At 39.8% G+C, this 24,849-nt stretch overlaps 1 protein-coding gene across 7 annotated transcripts in view; it reads right to left on the bottom strand.

Moving 5' to 3' along the window:
* osbpl8 (oxysterol binding protein-like 8) overlaps positions 1 to 24,849 on the bottom strand; it is a 97,499-nt gene that overhangs the window by 50,814 nt on the left and 21,836 nt on the right. For 5 of the 7 annotated variants that reach the window (XM_084345114.1, XM_084345117.1, XM_084345115.1 and 2 more), the window contains one exon: positions 21,248 to 21,345. In XM_084345114.1, coding sequence (XP_084201240.1) covers positions 21,248 to 21,292 — 45 coding nt within the window. In that variant the 5' untranslated portion in view covers positions 21,293 to 21,345. Of the gene's footprint in view, positions 1 to 10,774; positions 10,871 to 21,247; positions 21,346 to 24,849 lie in introns of those variants that run through there. The other 2 variants (XM_084345119.1, XM_084345121.1) reach the window with 2 other exon arrangements.

The following is a 24,849-nucleotide window of genomic DNA, read 5'->3' as shown; positions in this document are numbered from 1 at the left end:
AGTACATGTCCATTTATGAGCTGCTCAATACCACATGTATTTTTTAGACAGCAACATTTGCAAGTAGAGCCAGTTTCCAGTGTAAACCAGACAGCAGATGTTTGATAAACCGGAGGAGTTAAGCAATCAATGACACCAGGATGTGAGCGAACATGATCACAGATATGCATGTATGCAGAAGTGATGTCAACAACTGAAAATAGAGAAAACAGGCTGCCAGGTATTGCTGCAATACAGGACTATGAGCAACATTCAGCCTGCTGTGTTTGATAAGGGTGAAGTCAGACAGAGGATGACTCAAAGCAAATAGACTCAGGAAGACAGCTCACACATTTAGATCCCAAAGTAGTCTGTTCTGACATGGAGGACAGGACATAATAGACATGCAATTTAAGGCCTATAAATTCGACCTTGACTGCAGATGCATTCATTTAAGCTTGTAATTATTTCATCACCTCTCTGGTTCAGAACAGGTCAGTGTCACAGCATTATTCAGATTTTGTTTGAGGTGAGAATGAGTCTAATGTGTATCATTGCATGCATGTCAGACGACCTTCCCTGGATTAACAAGGTAAAGTACAAACAGACCACTGTCATCATCTCAAGGTTTGGGGTGGTTGTCGAGTTCACCTTCAGAGGAAAATAGGAATAGCTGTATCTTAAGACAAAGTGACCCTTTGCTGTCTGAGTTTGGGGTTTTGTCTGCCTTTTATCTGGCTTTCAGACCAAATTCAGCAGCCTGCTGTGTTGATGAGATGACAAGGACAGTGGAGGAGATGCTCTGAACTAAAATGAACTGAAATATTTCAACTTCTGTCTGAAGCAGAAACATAAAGCAAAAGCAAAGAGAGGAGTAGTGGTGTAAAACCAGTATTTTCTCCATTTCTGATTTTGTGGGCCACATTTTTTTATCCTACCTGTGCAAATGGCAATCTTGCTTTCAATATTTGTGCTTTTATCATGATACCCTGGGCTAATGAGCATGCTAACTGCTTGCTAGATGCTGCTCGCTAATGGGACGGTCATTTCTCCCAGTGTATTTAAAATATTAAAAAGACGTGTTTATACCATGAACACCTGTTGTCTATCTGTCAAAAAAACATTCTTCTTTTGTGGAGCAGGTTATACTCCGACAGAGATGGTTAAATAAAATAAGATGGGCAACACAGCGACTGTAAATTAGCTAAAATAGCTTCCTCCATTTTGGTCTCCCCATCTCCCTTTAAGGTCAGCACTCTCAAGACAGCCTGCGAATGGTGATGGGTGTAAATTTGTACATTAATCTGTACGTCACCCCCATGTGTGAATTCACTGATCCCATTAATAATAACCAAGTTCACTGTTGTTATACAGAGTAGCTTCCAGGTGTCAAACCCAATTTGTTAATTTGTATTTCATAACAAATTCATTCATACATTCGTTCAACAGCTTTGCTTTAAGCGATATTTTATTTCCATGTTAATGTTGATACTTACATATGCTGTCTGCCTTGCATCCCCAACTCCCACCTACACAAATTTACTATGGTATATTAAGGATTCATCATTAAGTCTCATTTATAAATCCACAGCCAAACTGTAGAGTAATCACTACAAAACTGACACATTATTACACACACCTATTAATAGATCATCAGATCATGAGTTTGATTCTAATACTAAAACACACACTAACAGAACAGCACAAAATTACCCCAATCTCCTTCAAAGCTTCTGCGCCTTAAACCCAACACTTTCTCTCAGCCCCTGAAAAGATGAAGAGTGCTTGCACAGGATAAAATGCCATGACATATTACATAATGTTTAAACATCACTCGAAGCAGAATCCTGACCCAGTTTCTTTTTAGTAGCAGGGAAAGAAGAGATAACAACAGCAGCTTTTCCTTCCTTTTTTTATATCTGAAGGGCACCTTTTGCCATTCATTCAGCTAAGAATCAAAACAGAGTTATGGAGGCAAAACTTTAATGCTGGTCCAATATTGACTGGACTGTCCTGTGTATTCAAGCTACAAAACAAAACAAAAAAAAGGCTTCTAACAAATCATCCACCATGGTCTATGCATAAGCTGTCTTGTAAAAAGATCAAATATTAAATATTATGAAGAATGAAAGAAACTCAAAGAGAAAGAGAACAACATATTTCTAGGTGACAGACTGCTGCTGAACAGCTGAGTCATCACTAGAAGCTATTTGTTGAGCTAACACTGAGACAGTATTCTTAGAAATCCAGTGCCTGTGTGGTTATGAACATTAGCATTTAATTAGTTATAGTTTTATAAAAGAAGGAAAATATGAATCATTTATTCCTAGTTCCACTCTGTAATTGTATACTCTTCATACTGTAGTGCTGCTGTACACACAGATGGGTAACAAATTAGATGAAAAACCAACAGTGTCAAGGTAAGGTGTTGTTTCACGATCATCCACAACAGTTTCAGTGATCCTTGTCATATATTCTCCAAGTCTCTGAACTCTACTGGTTGATTAATCAACATTCTTTCAAAAGATATTAGCTCATTTGGTGTTGTGATGATGGTGGTGCAGTGAGCTGTTGAACAAGTCGCTCCAAAATCTCTCACAGACGTTCGACTAATTTGATATCTGGTGGCTGTAGCCTACGTTTCACATCATGTTCATACTCAAAACATTCAGTTAGCCCTTTAACTTTAATAACAAAAACAGCTTTATGGTGATGTTATTCTTTACATAAATATGCAAGTTTGTGCAGCTTTAATCCTGCCTAAATTATCTGCTAACACATATCATCGCTTATTATAGCTGATGCAGCTAGCATGTTAGCAAACAGTATCTTGGAGAACAATATCTGACTCTTCTGCTAAACGGTCCACTACACTACTGAACACATTCTTTATGGTGGGTTTATCTGAGCTAATGAGATGCTGAGAGTGAAACAAAACACTACACCTGAAAGGTGGAAAACCAAAACATTGATCTGAAAGACACTAAAACGCTTAAGGGGAACTTGTCTCTGATAATTCTCTGTGGATTTGTCACTATGAACAGCGGACTCGTCATTTGACCCATTGTTCATGTCATATATAAGATTAGATTAGATTCATTTACAGTCAAGAAGGGACTATTCATTGTAGCTAATGTGATATTCATCTCTAATATTCATATTTTTCCAAGCCCCCCTTGTTGTTGCATCTATAACCCAATTCCTAACCAGACATCAATGAGAACACATTTTATACTGTGTCACAAAAAAGCCTTTGAACCCAAACTTCAATAGTTGTTCTTGACACCAATGTTGATTCACTGCTCAACATGTTACTGTAAAATGGTGACTTGTTATTGTATTGTTATTGAGGTTGTGCCCTGGGAGAGAATGAACACCCATTTAGGTTAATGGGAAAGTCTTCCGCCTACCACACACTATAATGAAGTTTCTCACAACAGCTGTTGTGACACTGGATTAATCAGTGGTGTTTATAAAGCCTGGCTAAGAGCTTTGTTATTTCTGAAGCTAATTACTGGGATACATCTGTTGCAATGTGTGTATGAATGGTATACATTAGCGGCAGTATCAGAGGAAAAATCAGTCTACTGCATTTGGACTATTTCCAAGAGCTTGAATTTGTTCATATTCTGAACACAAAATTGTGTGAAGTTGTGTTCTGTACCAAAACCCACAGCAAACTAAGTACAACTGATTTAGTAGTTTCAAGGAAAACCACAGCACATGATGGCATCTTATTTAATTCTCTGTGCTCGCTCTGTGTCCGCCTTAATTAAGCAACCTGATACAAGCAGTCTTCTAGGCATGTCCTGATCAAGTCGGTTTGCCCAGATGCTCATCTCATAAGCAGCAATCAAATTTACTGAATGAACCAGTTCTCTAAGAGGCAGGGTCATGAAAACAATGTGAATTTAGTCTGCCTTTAGTCCTGCATGAAATAATTTCACAAAAAGCCATAATGATGACTGAGTGAAAGTATTTAGTATGTGTCTTCATTTAAACAAGCCAATGTTTGTCTGGCAAAAACAAACAAACCATTTTATCACTAATATAAACACTCACTTAAAGTTTTACCTCCTCTTACTTCTTCAGTTTAAATGCATCAATGCAAAGGAGGCACTAGTACAACCACTAGTAAATTACTTCAACTGCTACCTTCTCAATCAAAATGTCACACAAGACACATTTGTTGCTGTGCAAATACACTTGAGACGCCAAGTATACAGGCAAGGGCAGTGTAAAGGTGATCAATCTAGCTTGTTCAGACTTTTTCAAGTAGCTGCGCTCATCGAGGTTTGTCAAATGGTCGGATAAATTACTTATGTGGTTCGGCACTCTCTCCTAAGTCAACCCTGGCACATAAAGCACCAAAGCTATCCATTTACAGGACACAAGTGGATATAAAGCACTCCATGCTGAAAGGTTATGGAGATTGTTCTACTTCAGTTAAAGTTTGGAGTTGTTGATTTGCAGTGATGCAATTCATTTTTTATAAAATACACTACAGGAGGTATTGTTTAAAAGATACAAAGACAACTGAGCTGGACAATTACAAGATGAACACAGCATAAAGAAATGGAACTCAATTTGGTCTAATTACATAACATTTGCATTGTAATTTACAATAAAGTGAGTTTTCAGGAGAAAGCTCAAAGTCATAAATCCAGAAAAAACAAATTGTATTCATTAGGGGAAAAAGGCGCCGCATACAAAAATTGAATAGAAAAACATTGAGGATCCTGCATATCTCATCCTTGCAAAATACATTTAGCGGTCACTTCCTACACTGTTCACCAGACTGCCGTGCCATAGTTGACAGTCCACCAACTCCCTGACCATCCTCGTCTTCAGCAATAGCTGGGTGTGAAAACACTAAATCCAAGCCAGCATGCGGTAGTGTCAGTGTTGCTTTATCCATCAAAGAACTGACACATCTGTCAGCACGAGGTGGGTCTATGGCCAAAGGGAGCCACTATATGAGGTGCCGATCTTGGGAGCAGCCCATATGGTGGCTGATTTAGAGCTGGAGTGGAACTGCAGCACTCACCGTAAATAAAATGTGCGATCATATGGGCCAGGAGAGTGTGGGCAGAGTTAACTCTGTTGGCCAAGATACTGTCCAGAGTGAGACCTGAGCCAAGGTAGTAAAGACTACTCACCGAGAATATGACACCCAGGGTATCCATTTATTTGTAAAGTAGGCAGGAAAGTAGAAGCTAAATGTGCCAGAATGAGCAGCCTATAAGTGTTCTGGGTTTTTTATGTTTTCAAGTGTGTGTGTGTGTGTGTGTCAAATGCATAGAAAGACAATAAGCAAATAGGCAGATTCAGAGAAGGTGAGAAATTACAGATACCACATTTCCTAAAATCCAAAAGTTGGCCGAGTCAATGGAGCTTATCAGCAGTGTGCTGGGGAACAGGTGTGAACGCTGAGGAGCCTGACCGTGGTGCTGCCTGACAGTGAGCCCAAAAAATGCCCCTGATAATTAGCCTACTGCACTGAAAATGTGTTATGTCAGTCCCTGTATTAATCTGCTGCCTTCCAAGTAGGGACAGATTGATATAGCAGCTGATAGATGCTAAAGGAAAAAGCATCTTCAATTAGGGTTGCACTGAGGCAGATGATTGGTACCTTACCCGACACTGACCATAGGAAGGAATTCAGGTATCAGCCAGATGTGGGTGAGTTCATGAGGAAATATATTCAGTAAAATTAAGATGAATTGTGCAGCCGTAACAGCAGGTGTTCAAGGTTTGAAACTCTGGGCTCTTAATTCTACATGGGGGATAATCTGCTCTAAGTTTTGGAGCTACAGTATAGTCACTTTAATTTGGGCCTTTGGGGGATGTAAACAGAAAGCCATAGAGTCAGTTAGTTAGCTGTGGACTACAACGTAACCCCTATTTCATAGCCTATATTTGTTACATTTTGACTAGATTGATAGGATAAGTCATTTCCTGGCAATGTTGATGAGCCACACTGTTCCCCAAATATTTTTTGACAAATAACTTAATTTTGTGCTCAAAGTCACAAAATTTCGACTGTTACTAATACGGAATAATGACATATGACTAGAGTAGAGTCCTTCATATGTCATTCTCCAATAAGGGGGTTATAAAAGCAGTGTGACTTAAGAAACAGGGCAGTGCATAGTGTGTGAGTGGTCAAGCAAGGGAAAGAGAAATATCTATGGTGACTTTCCTCAGAGCAGACTGGTGTTAGCCCCCAGGGCAAAGGCAAAGTTTCAAGGTGAAATTGTCTAGTGGCACTAAATGTACAGTACAGGTTACATTTTGCCCATGAAGAAACTCACAGCTCCTCAACACACAACAAGAACTTCTGTTTGAGTGACAACTATCACTATCCCTGCTAATATTCATGCTGCTCGTCTGGGTTAATATCAATGCTATCGCTAATCCATGCTAGTGATGTTGATCTTGCTAGAACGTCAGTCTAGTTCAACTGTTATGCCTACGTATGACTATAACCACGCCCCATTCTCTGATTGAGGAGGAATGTTGACAGTTAGACAGGAAGAGAAACTGACTAGAGGGGGGCTTTAAAAGTATGCTGAATTAGCCATTAGCAGTTCTTGTTTGCAATTTACCCGCAGTGTCTTTGCCTTTTGTCTCTTCCTTTGTGCCTCGCCCTGTCAGCTATCCTGTGCCGCCTTGGGGGAGGCGTACCTCACAGTTTGATAACCTCTGGTCTCGAACAATAGGATTGAAATATGCAAAATTTAAAAAAAAAAAATGGTGTATGAACCTCTCCACTTGGGAAGTTATGAGGTAGAACTCTGTAAATATTATATAAGGAAACTTTATACAAATATTAAATGCAACAAAGTTAGCAGTGGTATCAAATTGGTATTGGTATGCAGATACGATTGAGATTAGGTGCAGAAGTCTGTATCAGGAATGAAGCGGTGTATTAGTGGATTTTCAATATTTCTTTTTTAGGGGCCTGACCAATATTAGACTTTTGAGGCAGATGCTGATAACAAGTTAAGGCAGTAAAAAAAATATTATATATGATATATATTATATATAGATATACTGGCTGATATTCTTTTATACACAGAATATATAATTACACATACATTTTGCTATGATAAGTGGTTGACAAAACAGTTATGACAAAGATTGGTACATGGTGGTGGAGGCATGAGATTTTACAGTTATACAATACATGTACTGTCCAAAATGACATCAGTGCACTGAAACAGTAAACTTCAGTGTGAATTTATAAATTATCAATCATTACCCAAAGCAGCCTTTTCTGCTTTATGTTCGGTAAAGTTTTCATATCTGTTCATAAATCGGACAACATATACGCCGATACCAATGTATATGTACATGTGTATATCAGTCGGTCATCATTTGCTCACTTATAGTCTTAAATGCTCACTTAATTAAAGTATCCTTTTTCTTGTTAGTATTGAAAAATACTGTCCATTATGTTCCAGTCCACCTTTTTTTTAATACAACATAGAGCTTACAGCACTAAAAGGCTTTTTTACTATAAAATGTGTGTGCTGAGCTACAATTAAATGTCGAGTATTTAACTTTTCCTGGAGATATGGTGTGGAGGAGGACAGAAAGGAAATCGAAATCCTTGTAAAGCTTGACAGGAAATCCATAAAGAGATAATTCTCAGCAGCAGGGCATATTCGGACACCAGAGCAAACAGCAGCAATCCCTGTGGATTTCTGCTTTTCATCCTCTCTCTCTCCATTGCTAGTGTAAAACCTAATGATGTCACCTCACAGGCGACTGGGAAGGAAAGTAGATTAGAAAAAGGATTCCTGTTGGTTTTAGGATCAGCAGTTTGTATAATTGTGTCTTGTCCATGTTTTATCTTTCATGAGGAAGGAGCGGGGAGGTGTGGAGGGGGACCTCACACAGGCTGCAGACAGCATTTCATTAGACTGTAGCATTTCAGCACGGCAGCCTTCAAAACAGGGGAGGTGGGGGGTGGCTGGGTGGGTCCACGGGCCTCACAGAGTGGTGTCTCAGTTCCATCACTGCAGGGGGGGCTCCGGGCTCAGGGATAGCATGGAGACAATGGGGTAAATGTTCTAAAGTAGAGGGACAGTAGAAAACTGAAGATCTACAAAGGTAGTGAGAGCGGAATCAGGTTAGGTGCAGTACTTTAACTACAGAATCATGAGGTCGAATACTATTTTGTGACTATTTTCATTGAAAGCACTTTTCAGTGGTGCAGTGAATACATTTTTAGTATGGGCAATCTAAGTGGGAATGAGCTGGCCTACATAATATTAACAGAATGTTCTATCCATTGACCAAAGGCAGTGCAGTACGCAATTTGGCCCAGTCTCAGCATGGCAAAGCTGTGAGTGAGGCCGTTAGCCATCTGAAATTCAAACCTCATACCACCATCAGGGATTGGCTCGAGCATGAGGAAATGGAACCACCAGCTGATCACAGCTGGATTCTTTTCTTGTTGGGGGATTTAGACAGCTGAAGTGTCCAACTGGAGGTTCAAACTGTATATCTATCATTACATTTTGAGGAGTCTATGCTGAGGTGTTGTATGCAGACTAGAGTTCTCAACGGGCCTGAAAATTACAACCCGACCCGACCCGGCCCGTGGCTTTTAAAGCCCGGACCCGATGTTAACCGACACATCAACATGAATTATCTGCCCGAACCGGCCCACGGCCCACTACATGTTCTGCTGCTATGGGGTCTCTCAACCAATACAAAACAAGAAACATAAAAGGGAACTTTGCGTTTTCAACCGTCTTTGTATCACTTCAATGCTGGTAATTTATGTAAATGCACAATGTTGAACTCAATTTTGCCTGCACCTGGAGCCCCCCACCTCTTTGCCTGCAAAAATCCAACAGATGACGCCAAATGCGTCTCTTTCTATAGGTCTATTTCTTGCCTGAAATGTTTTAGACAACATATTATTTAGCTGTATTATGATATTGTTTGTAACCAGCCAGCCGTTTTACTGTTTCCTGTTTAAAATCAGGAATAGAGCCAAAACCAAACACCACCCAGCTCACAGTATGTCAGTGTATATTGGTCCGGTGCAGCGCAGTGCATTCTGGTTGTTGTAGGTTTTCTACCTTCTGAGCAAAAGGGAATACCAGAGCCATTTTTCTCTGTTTCCTCTGTTTAGCTCCAATTTCAAAATTATTTTTCTTCCTTTCTGCTGCATAAACAGCCCAGTTCAAAGCAGGGGCTACCTGTCCAGCAGTGAAGTACTTCTTTAAGTAGTGTGTGATCATGGGAGTTCAACATCATGCAACCACTATTGCTGGTCAAAATCTATCTACATGACTCAGGCAGAAATGCTCATAGACAAAGTAATGTCTCTAAGAATTTTCATGTTTAGTCTTGTTTGCCGACTTCCTTCCTCACTCAAACACGTATCATCTGATGTTTCCTCAGAAGTTATAGTGACAGACAACTATGTGAAACGCACCATTACCTTGAATAAACGTGTAGATTCTCTGGGTATTAACATTTTCAAAACATGATAGTACACAACTGTTTTTAGACACTGTTTTTATTTTAATATAATGAGTATAAAAAATGCAATGCATTGGTATAGGTTAATGTATGGAACAGTTAAAGTTAATATGATTAACATTATGGAGTATTTTTACTTAATGGTTTTGCAGCGTTCATTTATTGTGTCGACTCAAAACATGAACACAATACAAGACTGAATAATAAAACGAAAACATACATAAGTGTTTTGGTGGTTGGCTGTGAAATAAAATTTTAATGCATGTTCAAAAATGTTTCCCTGTAATGTTGTAGAATTAACATCAAGCTAAACTCCAGCAGCTGTTCAGAATGAACGAACGCAGGCCTAGGCTAGTACTATCAATCTGATTACTCTCGCTCCAACCCAGCTGCCTGCACCCATGTGCTGCAGCCAAGATTTCTGCTTCTTTTGTGGGAAAAAGTGAAAAACAAAAACACAACCATTCCTGGAAAACTGTTGTTATGTAACTGCATCCCAGCCATAGATAATTGGTTAATTTGTCCTCATTCAAATGAGCCTTGCACATGGTCAGACATTTAGATAGCAAATAAGAAACTTGATTGCCACTTCTGCTGTTAATTTAGGCGATTGCCAGACAGAAAACAAAAGCACTTCATTGTGTCTCTTTTAAAAGTGTATTTAATTGTATTACTTTTTAAATTGGACATGAGAGCATTGTATAAAGGAGCTATCATGTTTCTATAAAGTACCCGTGTTGCTCCTTCCTCTTTTACAAGCAACCAGAGACAGACCCCCCTTTCTCTATCATGAGCCTCGATTACATCAATGCTTTGGCTATCATATAGCAACAGTCCACACAGCTCAGTTCTAAAGAAGAACTCTGAAGCAATGAATATTGAGCAATGCAACGGTCTCCACCACACTAATAGAAGCAGCATGATCTGCGTTAGCTGTAAATGAAGCCCTTGAGCAAAGTGTGGCAGTGAGTGCTGGCCTTCATTCAGTGACAACATACTGAGCAAACAACAGGCTGGAGTGGAAACAACACAGTAGACTCAGTGTCCAAGTGTGAAACCTTAGCACAAAGACATGTCTAAAGCTGAAAAAAAAAAAACTCACTTTCAAGGCAGCATCACATGACTGATTTCCAGGTTTTTGAAAATGTCTACATCTTATTGAAGAACAAAATTCTTCAAATGTACAACAGTATGATCAGCTTCAACTCAGTCTGCCAGTCTAACCCGCCCACTCCTGTTTCCCGTTTTGACAGTGTTAAGGTTCACTTACAGAAAGAGAGGAAATGCGTACCGTGTGCCAGTCGGTCGAGGGAGGTGAGCCCGTCGTCGCTACCGCTTCTTGGTCAGACTAAACCTGGTACGACGAGCCACTGAGCTCAGCCCGTCTCTCCCACACACACACACTCACACACTAAACACTGAAGGGAGGAGACAAGGCAGAGAGAAAGAGCATGCGAGAGAATTCATGCCTCTCTCTCTCAAGTGCTTTTTCCTCTTCTTCTTCTTCTCATTTTCAGTAACTTTCTTGTTCTTCTACTCTGAAATTTTGTCACATCACTGGTATATTTACTCTTCCTCAGCTTTTATCTGTCCTCAAAGCACTCATAATTTCCCTCTTGCTATTTTCCAATCCATCCATCTTTTCCTTCAGCTACTTCGCTCTCTCTATGAACCCCCTATCAGGCATTCTGTCTACAGTACCACTCTTTTTCAGACAAACATCATCTGACACACAAACCAGCAAAACACCACGCAACCACAAAACAAGGAAGTAGGCTGTCGCTGTTCATAAAGGGCTGAATCTGGTGTATTGAAGCAGTTATTAGTGCAAGTCAGAGCTCTGCGTACGCCCCCGAGCACAAGGCCACTCTAACCACACGGCTCTTCCTCATGCTCTTGTTGACTGAGGCCCTCATGCACCAATAAACCAAAGCCACAGAGCCAATCTCCCTAGCCATCATGGAAAATCACCCCAGAGGACGACGCATGCACAACGCAGCCGCCCTGCGACCTTATTATGGGCCAATAATGTAAGCTTTAATGCATTCTCCTGTGCTTCTGTTTCCATTAACCTGCTTAGATGTTTTCCACACACGACAGAACGAGGGCCACTTAAAAGATACAACGCCATATGTACCACATGAACATGTAAACATGTTGAAAGGTTTGTCATTATCATTATCTAAAGGTCGTTTGCAGATGCAGCAGCACATTGGATTCAATTTGATTCGAGTTTCCTCTTCCATGAGAGTAAATAATCTTGAAACACGACTCAGCCAAATGCTCCTGATGTCGTCAACAAACACATTAAATCTCCTCAGGCAGGGTTAAACTGAGGTCTGCTGCATTTACTCGTGCTTCAACATTTCTGTCAGTACTCTGCATGATGATGAAAAGGACAGGTGATGGTAAGGTTTAACAGTAGCTGCTCTAAGAAATGGTACTACATGACTGAAGCCTGCTGTTCTCACCAAATGTGTCAGCAGCTTGCAAGAAATATGATCTGAAACTGGATAACAATGTTGGTTCCAGGAGAATGAACTGTGAAAAAACTTAAGATAGTGTGAAAACTAAACATGTCACCAGTATTTCTAATTATCTTGGCAAGTCCCTTCAAAGTCACCGTCTGCTTTGTTTGCTAGTAGACATGTGCATGAGTCCATTGCCATGTACATTTTTCAAGGAATAGTTCAAGGAATAGTTAGAAATAGTCTGGCACATTAGTGTATTCCTTTTGGGAATACACTAATGTGCCAGACTATTTCCTGGAGTCTTGTCATCGGCATGAGGTTGCCAAGCAAACAGACTATACTCCACGAAGAGACTAGGCCTGGCCAAGTACTAGTAGAGCACACAACCCCCATGTACAGTAGAAACACAGCGTGTTGCTTTACATTTTGATTTTTTTATGTATTAAACTGAAAAGATACAGCGTGTTAACGACAAGTATATAGCTGAATTTTGTTACCTCTGGACAGAGCAAGGCCATCTGTTTACCCCTGTTTACAGTCTTCATGTCAAGTAGCTGTGTTATTATCTCCAAAACAATGATTCAATTTTACTTTTTGGATTTTAAAGGTGACAATTACATTTTTCAGCACTGACAGCTATGCCATTGTGAGACTATTGCATCTTGATCTGTTAAGACCAACAGATCATTGGTTTTAAGCCCTAACACCTGTCAAATAAGCTCGACTTCATCCAGGTGGGTTTCTGAAGGTTAGGGTCAGTCTAGTTGAAATAATATTGACAGTTCCACAACAATGCAGCCCTTCAGGGATTCAACAATTCAAACAAACAAAATATTGAAATTCAGTTTGGTTGTAGTTCAAGTTCGGTTTCTCAAATCGTTCCCAAAATTTTTTTAAAAAGAAAATAAATCCAACATCTTAGATGCTGTCAGACTCCGTTGATCATCTTTGTACACACAAACTAAGTGTCTGAAAGTGTAACTGTTTTGTTTGTTTCTTTTGATTTCAATGATCATTTTGATCGATTTTTGATTCAGAATAGAAGTTGTGACAACCTTAATGATAAGATTAGCTGACCGGCTGCTGGCTGTAGCATGGGACAGAGAGATGTGAGAGTGGTATCAACCTCTTTGGCAAAAGACATCACCAACAATAAAGCAAACTCATTTTAGACATAAGCTGACTAAAATGACACATGTTCAATCTAAAAGGGACTGAGATGTACTCTTGTTACAGTCACAGTCTTGTTGAGCCAGCAATGTTACAGCAGCTGACTTGGGGTAGGTCTGATTGATTAGGGCAAAATTGTAATCCTTGGTCAATACCAACATCTGGATTATTTAACATGATGACTGATTGACTTTGGAAACATCATGACTTAAATTAACTTAATTCCTTAAAAATCAATTTAAATTCCTTCCCTTGAACTGTAAATATAAATCGTTTGAAATGATCTAAAAAATAAAAAATAAATGTCTTATAATAAAAGTATGGTATATAATAAATAAATATACAGGTGATGTGTATTATGATGTCATTTTTATTTGGAATATAGAATTTAAGATATTAAATTAAAAGAGGATAGCTGACATTCTTCTATTCTTCTTCTATGATTATTTATCCATTTTCCATGTTGAAAACACTCATTGATAGCATGAGCATGAGAGCCAACCAACAGAGGGACTTGCTTATCAACACACTGCTAATGTTAAAGCGGCATCAATAACTACTACATCTTCAGAATCCTACAGCTAGACAACTTGGATTAGACAGCTACTAGATGTGAATTAATTGAGCTTTATGAGACTGAGGGTGTGTGGGGCCGGACAAGAGGGTGTACATTTTGTCAATAATGGAAGAAAATGGTTATTCTTAAGTATTTTGAAGCTGCCGTTTCATGTTCTGGAGGTTATGGAAACCTCCTGTCACAGAGCTATTGTGATACACATGAAAAAACAGCTACATGCTCTGTCTCTCTATTTTTTTCTTAACAGGCCGACAAAGGAACAGTTGTCATGGAGCCTCTACTTTTAGTCTGCTGATAGAGAAGATCATGATTCACATCATGGGGTTAGATGAGATAAATAATTTGCAGCTAAACAGAAAAAGGCCTGTTCCTCACAATGCACCGTGGTGGCGAAGGAAGTAAAACAAGCCAAGTGTTCCTTCAAGGAGCCTGAATATAGCACAATCAACCTAACAAACAAATTGCATCCATCACATTCAGAAATATAAAGCTCATTTGCAATGGAACACTGGCCATTTTAATTAGACTAAAGAGCTCAGCTGCAGGCCAGAACCTCCTGCTGAGTGTGATTCAGTGTGTGACTTTGACAATGTTTTCTCAAAGAAGAAGGAATAACAAAGCACCCATTTACAGTAGTTACTGTGGCGGAAACACAAAAACCCTTAACACTAATTTCGTTTCACATGATTTTGTCTTGAGGAAATGCTGCTATTCAGTCATCCTGAAAGACTTAAATCTTCCCTTACTTTAAAATACCAAAACTGTAAAGTCACACACCCACATCAGGAGCCCCAATCACTTAACTTTCTTTTTTAGCTGTGTCATTGTACACAGCGTTACACAGGATAAGGGCATGGCAGGCTGTGAACTCCACAGAGTCTTGTCTCAAAATGACTTGAGCACAAAACTAATCTCAGAAGCCATCGGCTATTATCTGACAAGAAACAGAAACCTCTCCTGAAGCATCAGTCCAATCAAGAACGCAGGGTGCTAGTGCACGAACTTTCCCCAGCAATTAGAAACATCCCATAAACATAAGACACTCAGCTCTTATCTACACATAGAAATATTTTGAAACGCCTCTCTGGTACACAACCTAGGCATGGTAACCAAACAAAAAATTAGACCTTGTGCTCAGTATACAAAGTCACAATGGGCATGTGCAAATTGAGAAATAGACACCATTGTTTTCAAAACGGTCCATTTTAAAAGGTACACCAGAGTTTTGAAAAACCTGCACCTTAAAAGGAATTACATTTTTTAAACATCCATATACGTGTTGACAAGGCCTCAGAAAACACTCCTGAAAATAAAGGACAGCAAAATACATGCCGATTTTAACTGATGAGCATAACTGTCCAAAAATTCTGACCGTAATTATTTCACACAGCAGGATTTATAAGGATTTACATTAACAAGATAGAGGATTCTTTTTTATAACGTATTTAATTAATATGATTCTATTTTTGCAGCTCTCATTTGATTCTGAATCTACTGCTAGGGATTTTTAAGCTTAAGCCTTAACAGTGATCTAATTTAAATCTTGATATATATGAACACTGACTGGAAAAAGAATATTGCGATTAAATGTTTTACTATATCAGCCAGCGCCATTTCACAGAATTCAATTCCATGTCTAGCATATATTCTCTCATTCAGAAGGACGGTTACATAACCAACCTGAAGGTTTTACTACATTCTTTCTGATCCATTGCCGCACTTTCCCCTCCATCCCTAAGAGGAAAATATTACGAAAAACATTTACTATATATAAGTGTATGATATTCTGTTTATTGGTATGGAGGATAAATGTATGAATGCTTGAATGACTTCAACAATGGGTAAAACTGTATACAGGATTGTGTGCTTAACAGCTACAGGATACTTTTGTTAAGGGGACATGTATAATCCATGATGCCACACATGACTGCGAGGATGGCTGCCACTCCTCTCTCTTCTCAAAACAGACTTCATCATAATTGCAGCACATGGGCTGACACACAATATATTAGCCTCCTCGAGCCAAAGGAACTGGATACTCCAAGAGGGATGTGTGTGTGTATGTGTGTGTGCCTGTCAGTTCATGTGTGCACAAGAAAAAAACAGGGACAAAAACAGAGAGCTAAATGTGCTCCTAAGGGTCCTATGTGTGTTATAGCAAAAAGCAATATCTTAATGGCGGCATCTTTCAAGGGAGCACACACAGTTTGTTCCAAATATCCAATCTATGTGATGCTACATGCTCCTGCCATTTCTATTATCAGTGATAATAAATCCATACTGTCCGGATTACTGCCATTAAACCAAGAGCCCATCCACCACCTCAGCCAAGTGAAAAGACAGATTTTTCTGTCAGGAAGGGACTGAACAGATCTTGGCAGGAGACACTCAGTTTCTCCAATGCATTTAGTTAAACCCCGGATGTTAAAAGAGACTTTGTCAGGTCTTCTAAAGTTATCCTGTGTATTTTCAGACTTTCATTTGCACTTTTTCTGCATCTGAGGCCAAGCTAAAGCTGGGGAGGATAAGCTTGCATTTCCTGTTTACTTTAACCCATTTACTTTAGTGGTGAGAATGTGTCTCATCAGCCCATGGCTGTCAGCTTGGCTCCATCAACAGCACCCTGAGTCCGACCACTGATACACAGAAGCTGAGGAGCTTCAGTCTCTCACTCCCTAAAAGCAGCCTGAAGCCAATTTTCACCTCTGGCTTCTTGCAGCCTCCTGCAGCTTATTCTTGTCACATTATGTGGCATTGTAGGTATAAGAAATAAGACTCTGTACGTAGCACTGCCAGCTAGAAATCATTTTTAACAGCAGATAATAAAAGTTACATGTGGATAGCCCCTGACGTTGCATCCTGTATTTCAGGGTTAAATTGTCCTTTTCTTAATACCTGGGCAAAAGTAAGTATAGCTTTTTTAAGTCTGAGTCAGTTACATTAATGGTAAACATCAGGTTTTGGTGTTACACCCAAAAACAGGAATAGATATACATTAAGCTTTGACCAGCAGGAGTCTCAACTGACCAGAATGCAATGCAGCCACAAGACATGTTGCATCTTAATTAACGGGTGTGGTCAGCGCCACATCAAATCTAACCACAGCTAAATAATCAGCTTCAATATAATTATGTCCATTCTTTTGATGTTGCCAAAAGGCATTAAAGGAAATTTAGGAAGACACTAATTCAATTGGAGGTATCACTTTGTAGAGATCTATTTTACTTTGACATTTTAAAGGCTTTTTCTGTTGATCAGTGTTAAAAAGTCTCATTATGTAGACAGATAGAGAGATTCTTTATTTCTTCACGGAGGAAATTTGCATGTCACAGCAGCAGCACGCCAACAAACCGCATGGTACTAAGAATAGTGCAAAACTAATGTCAAATGTACGTGTCAAAGTGCCAACATGAAAGCAAAAAATATCATCTTTAGTAAAAATAAAACATGAAAACTTCCAAAGGGGTGAATACTTTTTATATGCCCTTGATACAACAAGTTAAAGTGGATGCAACTGAAAAGTATGGTTCAAATCTTCTCCAGACTGAAAGAAACTAGTGATTTAGTCTATATTTTTGACCTAATTCATGTGCAATCGTTACATTTAGACTCTTTTTCATTTCGAATCTCTGTTTCTGCATTTCGCTGTCATTTACATTCATGCAAATAATAGTTTCTCTCCTTTGCTCTCTGTTTCAAGAGTGTTTTCAACTGTTATGTTAGCAGCCTTGCATCCACCACGGTATGATTTAGCTATAGCACCTTCCTTAAACTTATAGCAAACTGTTATGAACTAGCTAAAACGAAAGCTGACTGAATCTAACCACGTGTCTTGTTCACTCCCAAACCAGCCCAGCTAGTAGTAAGTTGTGAATCCACATTAGCAAGAGGGTTGAATGATAATCCCTCCATTATTGTCGAGATATATTTCAGGCTGGACCAAAGCAGTGGCTTTAAATGACCGACATTGCCATAGTGTGGCTAAATAATTCCACTTTCAGTTAAAATGCTCTTTGAATACACTTGACTCCATGAATCTGGACAAACCTAAGATTGGTTTAGATTTTCATTTTAATGATTCACTGAGCAGCAGAGGGCGTCCTGACACGCATGAAAAGAGACCATTAAGGGGGTACACCATTTGTCGATTTTTATTACGAAGCAATCTTGGCCTCCAGACTGTCAATATAGATCTTTATGTGCAGTAAACAAGAAGATGCACACTTAGGATAAATGTCTCTTCCTTTTTGCATTGATAAATGACTTTCAAACTCTGTGCAAGTTCTGCATCATATTTTAGCAAGCATGTCAGGCTGCTTTTGCAGAGTTGGTAGGAGAAAATTCTGGGATATGAGCCTTCTGGAACTATTATGGGCCTAATTATGTTGGATACAAACTGGTTGATGGCACATGTTGTAGTTGCATCAGATGGGAATGGCAACTATCTTCTTCATGAGAGACTGCAATGACTATGTTTATAAAAACTTTCATGATAAATAATTACACTTATCTCTTTTCCCAGCGATACATAGCCTTGCATTCACACTGGGAGTTTCCCAACACACCAAGTCTTGTACTGCTGGCAACTGTAAAACTCCTCTGGAGCAAATGGGGGTGAAGTGCCACAACCCCTGAGGATAAAAGTTTTTCATTCTTCTCAGCTGCTCAAATCCCCTCAGTCAGTGATCCTCTAGTCATAGATCCTCTTCTCTTACCTCTAAGCTACCTCAAACCCATTGTTCAAGTGCATAATGGCTGTCTATGTGCCTTTTCACTGCTGCCTATTCTGAACAGCAGGTCACCAGCTCTTTCATTACTGTATGTACAATGCAAATGACAGCAGACTGAATGGTGGTGGATGTTTGAAACAGGAGGGGGGGCTGGCCGCCATAAACCTTCCTGAAGCGTCTCCTGACTGTGAGGATGTCAGAGCGAGGGGAGAAGCGGCAGACACCTGGCCTGCTTCCCAGAGCCTTTCATCTCGTGTTGGGAGCCATCCTCTCCACCAACGGGGCCTTTCAGCAAACAGCAGGATATGATGCCAGCAACACAATACGTCCCACAGCCTAAGTCTCACACCATCCAGGCACTGAAGTTGCTCATAATGTGTGATCAAGGGATAACACACTGCCCGGAGTCTCCACAAAGAAGGTTTATTGCTAAATCGCAGAGAAGTACACATTCATCAAATTCAATTCAATCCAAAAGAAAGCATTCAAAAGGAACAGTAAATACACCAACGTGGCTTTCAAAGCAATTAATGCATCAGCAGTTTAATTAAACAGCCACTAAAATAGGCTTTAGAGAAGGCGGAGGGAGAAATTAGCTTGCACTACTAACAGATATTGAGTGCTATTAGAACTCACTCCCACTCTAAGTAAGAAGTGGGAAAGGGCCATCAGCTCTGCTCCCCTACAATCCTATTGTGTGTCATTATGTGTGGAAGCCTGTGGGAGAGATGGCCAGCGCCGTTATCATCCCAGTTATCTGCAATTATAATTGCCCTCCTGCTCGCTGCAAAAATGGCTACTGAGGATTATGATTAAGGTGAAATGAAAGGGCAGAATCACAATCCTGAGAGCTGAGAGGAGGGAAGTGGTATTTTATGTGTGGGTGTGTGAATGTGTGTGCTGACTGAGGTTTGCCACTGTGCTCGGTCACAGTAGAATATGTAGATGTTCTAGATGAGACTTTAACTGATGGTTTATGCTCTTGCTCAGAACTGGTTTCATACATATTTGTCTGAGTGAACACAGGTTGATCCGTACTGATACACCCTTGTAATAACAAAGGGGTACCACATAGATCTGTACTCGGTCCATTACTATTTTCAGTTCATTTTAACAATATTCCTACTCCAACACATCTTACAAAATTGATTTTTTTGCAGATGGTACAATTTTGTTTGCATATGGCTTCTCTCTCAAGCTGTGTCTAGGTTAATCTACATTCTTCAAAAGTCTCTCAACCTTAAAGTTGTGCTGCATACATACAAGCCAGAATACATTTCACTCACATTCATTTATAATTCCATTTTACGCCTTTCTGCAATCAGGTACATAGTGATACATGGATAGTAGGATGGTCTACTAGCAACAAGAAGAGAACTGCACACTTTCATGTTAGTAAATAAATGTAATGTATTCTACTAAAGCTGTGTCAGTTATCACATCTCTTCTCAAATCTAAAATTACTGTAAAAGACCAGATGTCAGGATTGTCCAACACTTGATATACCACAAGTAAATAATGAATTTGCCTTTCAGTGAGGTTTCTTGTCTGTTTTGATTATAAAGCAGGTCTAAGTGCAACATCAATATTGTGAAAGTATGAATATGTATGAAATGCTCAATCAATGGAGAAAGGCATACAAGCCCATATTCACTAACTGCCCTCAGGACCTCTTTAAGGTTGTGATGTCACAACTATACAGTCGGCGCCAACAGCCACCTCCCCAGCACAGCCATGGTTGCAAAAAAAAAACCAGCAGAGCGGATGTGGAAAAAAGATAGATGTTTCTGATGTTTCCTACCTTTGTTTGTACCTTTATCTGTGTGAGAACATCCTTTAAAATGTATGTACTCTACTTATAACCATAACACAGATGCCAGAGAGTAGGTCTGATGTGTGGTTTGTTAGGATTAAAATCATACCCCAACTTTCTACACAAAACGCATTGAAGGTACTACAGTATATTAAATCAAATCCTAGTGGATTGGTGTCTGTGTAGGTCTCTTTATTTTTAAAGCTGGGTTTGCCTCAAGTAGGGCAACGTCCACCTGCAGCACCGAACAGGAGGTTGCAACTTTATACTCTGTTACAGAACAAAGAACAACTGTGGATGACTGTGTTCTTTTCATTTCAGGGGCCTGTTTCATCCCCATTTCTGTTCCTAAGAAAGAGTACATTGATAGAACACAATTCTGTGTGACCTTCAATTGTCTGTGGCCAAAATGACTTTAGCTGTCTTGTCTATCTCCTAATACACACACACACACACACACACACACACACACACACACACACACACACACACACACACACACACACAGTGACCCGAGTTTAATTACAGGCAGCAAAGAGCAGTGTCTGCCACAGTTAGCTTGACAAGCCTGTGGCAGGTTAGCAATATTAGCACCTTAAGCTAACCATTAAGGCTCAGAGAGTGTACTCCGGGAGCAGACATCCCATCACTGATGCCGACAGGAAACAGGAACCCTTTTCGACTTAAGAATATACATGGAGGTTGAGTGAAGACCACTAATTATCAGCATCTAAGAGGCAATGAGGAAGTCTTGGTGGACTTAAAAGTACTTGTTTGATCGTAAATGGAACATGCAGAATACAGTGTATGCTTAGTGTGGAGGGTTTATTTCCAAAATGCACAATAACAAATGTTACATGGAAATGTTTTATTGTTTAAAAGCAACATAAAGTGTTTTTTTTATGTATTCCTAATTATTTCCCAATTCCTATTTTGGAATAGTAGGTTAGACTCTGGTTTGGAATGAATATTTTCATATACATGTTCATGTGCGTTGACTCACCAAAGTCTTCTCAGGCTCCTGCTGGGACTCAGTGGAGGACTCCATGGTCGTGTTAATCCAGAGTCAGGCCTGTCAGCGCCGCTCTGACGACCGCATATCTGTTAGGACGGAGAAGCAAAGAGTTACCACAACAGGACAATATTGCAACATATGTACAGTAGGCGCACACTTTCTTTCACTTTTGTTCAAAATTCAGTCCTCCTAGGCTTGTAGTTGATTTGAAAGCAGCTATTTTATGCCTTGGAAAAGCACTGAATTTTTCAAAGTGGCCTTTAAACCTCATGTAGGATGGCTAGTTTGCAAGATTGGACTTATTTGGAAAATCCTGCCTACTCATCTATCGCATTTTAGATCAACCAGCCCGCATGGGCTGTTTACCATAGAGAAGCACAAAGGATTTCTCTCATTTCTGCCACTGTATATTAATGCAGCAAAAACCTGCTCACCATTCCCCACCGCCTTCTTCCCACCCAAACAAAGGTGCTGTAGCTCCAGGCCTTTAATAAACAGCCTGTTTCTAGTGCAAGCAGGGGAGGATGGCAGGATCAGCCGGCCTGTCAGCTCTTTTTCCCACAGAGTCCTGAAAAATGCATTCTTTCATTCTATCTTTTTCTGCCTTCAGCTTGCTTCCCTATAGAATTGCTGGAGCATGACACTGTTTTTAACCTTTATCTATCCAGGGAAGGTTTCTGCTGGCTGCCACTTAGTCGCTCCACTGACCTGTTGGTGAGTTACTCGAAAGGTACAACAGTAAGGATGTCTGATGTAAGTTACTTTATGAATCCACAGAAAATTGATCATTCCATTCCTTGCATATTTAGGCAGGGATATCACAGGAAAGGTTCAGACTAGGTATGTCTTTGACTCATATCTTAAATCACTGCAGATCAAACACAAGCTGTATTTCTCACAAAACAGTACGACAAATTAAAGCAAAAATGCGGCATCCTTATGCAAAACACAAGAACAATACACAAGAGGATGCAATAAGCCTTTGAGCAAACACAAACATTTTTCTTATCTCGCAAGTACCTTCATGCATTAAATTGATTCCATATTCGACAACTCCACTTATACTGTATATCAATAAAATCCTAACACTGACCTTTACCTCTAATGCCAAAATCTTCCATGCACATCTCTACTAACAAGCAAACTGTATCCATCTCTCCAATAACATTCACCCACCCCCGTCCATCAACAAGCTCTTGAATGGTCCAAATCATTACCTCATTATTTGTTCTCTGTGCAGTCGCTGTACCTGCACACACACAAGCCCAACCCCACTGCTCAACATTGTAACACCACTGTCAGTTAAATCCTCACCATCAGTTCATGAACAAGTGGGACCATCTGTTAATTACACTCTACGCTTCTGGGCAGATTATTTTGGGTGGAGCAGCTGCCTGCCAACACGTGGTTGTCCTAAAAATGCTTTTGAGATTACAGGAGGCAGCCACTTATGCTGATTGCTGTTTTGTGTTGATATTTAAATGATATGAACCCTGTGTTCCCAACTGAGTTTACACCTTATCAGACTACTGTACGTTGCCATAGGACCACTTGAGAAAGCAGCATTATGACTTGAGGGTTGACACTGCACAGTACGAAGATACTACATGCCTCCACTTGCCAGTCAAGTTGCAGATTACATCCATGTCCGTGCAGACTCATGTAAGACTTTGAAGGAACATATGACGTGTATTTCATGGTGAAATGGAAGTTATCACTATTTTGAGGTGTACGATTCCAGTGAATAATTTCCAGTGAGAAACATGCTGTCTTCACTTTGAGACTATTTTTACAGAGGAGCACAAAAAGACTGATAGAGAGCTTCATCACATGGTGCAATGACAATCACTTGAAACAAAATACCAGCAAAACCAATGAGCTTGTGTTTGACTACAAAGCTTCATATATGGATGTTGCTGCAAATTCTAAAAGGTAGATTCACATACATGCTCAAATAGGCAACCCAGAAGATCTATACATCACCACAGTGTCAAGGTGGGGACCAAAGATTAGTGTCACCAATTCTGTATCCAACCAAATGTGACATATGGTCACAATCTCGCCTTCTGTTCCTCAGTAATGCTATTGAATAATGGGCAGTTTTATTTACAGAACATCACTGTGTCACAGTGAAGCTGACACCTGACCTTTTGGATATAAAATATCATCACTTCATCATTTATATCCTATATTATCATAATTACAATCCGACTTACCGGGTTGCACCAAAAAAGTGTTTTGCGAAGTGGCAGCCGTGTGGCACATGTGACCTCCAAATCCTAATCAGTTCATCCTTGAGTCGATTTGTACCTTACAGACATGAGGTCACAGTAACTTTTGAGCACTAATATTTACTGGGTTCAGCCTGGAGTCTAAAAATTATGTTTGTGCAAAATTTTAAGAAATTACCTTTGCATTGCACAGATATTGTGTTCACGAGGATGGGATGGATGGATGGACAATAATTAAACATAATGTCTCCTGCCACAGCTCTCCCAGCCACGGTTATTGCTGGCACAGAGGAATAAAAACACCTCTATAGTCCCCTTCAACAGGTATATATTTTGTGATGTTTTATAAATTGCACTGTGTTTAATAAGCTGAGTTAGGATTTTTGAGTTGTGGAAACTATTAAAAATTGCACACTCATGCCTTCATAAAGAAGCTAAACTGAAGGTGAGGCAGCTCTGTGTCAGAGTTGATACAGCTCTTTCATTCAAAACATGATAGTAAAATGCTTAAATTGCACAAGCTTAGCTAAAATAGTGCAATAAAAGCCATATGGGGACACGGAAAGGATCTTTCAAGTTCAAATCATTAGAGCCAGACTAGTGATAAAAGAAAATGGGATTCAGATTCTAGGAAATTCAGAAGTGGTAGTGTACTGAGAACAAGAACTGAAAAATCAGTATTCTGCAGGGTTTTGTTTTAGTTCAAATCACTCAGTTTAGTGTTTCTATGAAATTCTATTTGACCACCAACACAACTCCAATGGAAATTGTTATTACTGACAGAGGAACAATTTTTATAATCCAGTACAGTTCAGCTCACAAGTCATTTTATACATGACTATGTGGTATTCACACATTTAGGAAGTAGGTGGGCAGCTCTTGCCAATATTCATAAATGAGTTTCCTTAGAAAGGTGCCAAGAAGGTAGTAGAAGAAAGATAGCAGGAAGGAGGCAGCTTAAGGGGACTCTTGAGAGACAAATAGTGCCTAATATCTGACAGAGGACAGGAGGACATCCTGACAAAGAGAAGGTCACTAAATCCCCCCACCAGTCGTTCTACTAATGTAATGCTCCACTGCTCCAATAGCCTCTTGGCTCCAGCCAGCACATACACTTCATCTGGCCTCAGCTCTCAAGGACCCGTCAAACTGAGACAGATGCTTTCCACTCTTCCTCAAAACCGGCTTTAGCAATCAGTCCATGACTCAGCCTGGAGCGGCAGCCACACAGCTGAGGTGGGAAAATAACGCAGAAATCAGGGCCCGCGACTACAGGGAATGTTTTGATGCAAGGGGAGGTAAACATTTTTTTGTATTAATCTTTGTCAACTTTTATGGCTATTATGTTGTCTCTGAAGT

This window comes from Pagrus pagrus (assembly GCF_965226575.1).
Source record: "Pagrus pagrus genome assembly, chromosome: 23".
Classification (NCBI taxonomy): Eukaryota; Metazoa; Chordata; class Actinopteri; order Spariformes; family Sparidae; genus Pagrus; species Pagrus pagrus.
Note: the sequence above shows the minus strand (reverse complement) of the source record. Positions and strands in the feature narration are given on the sequence as shown.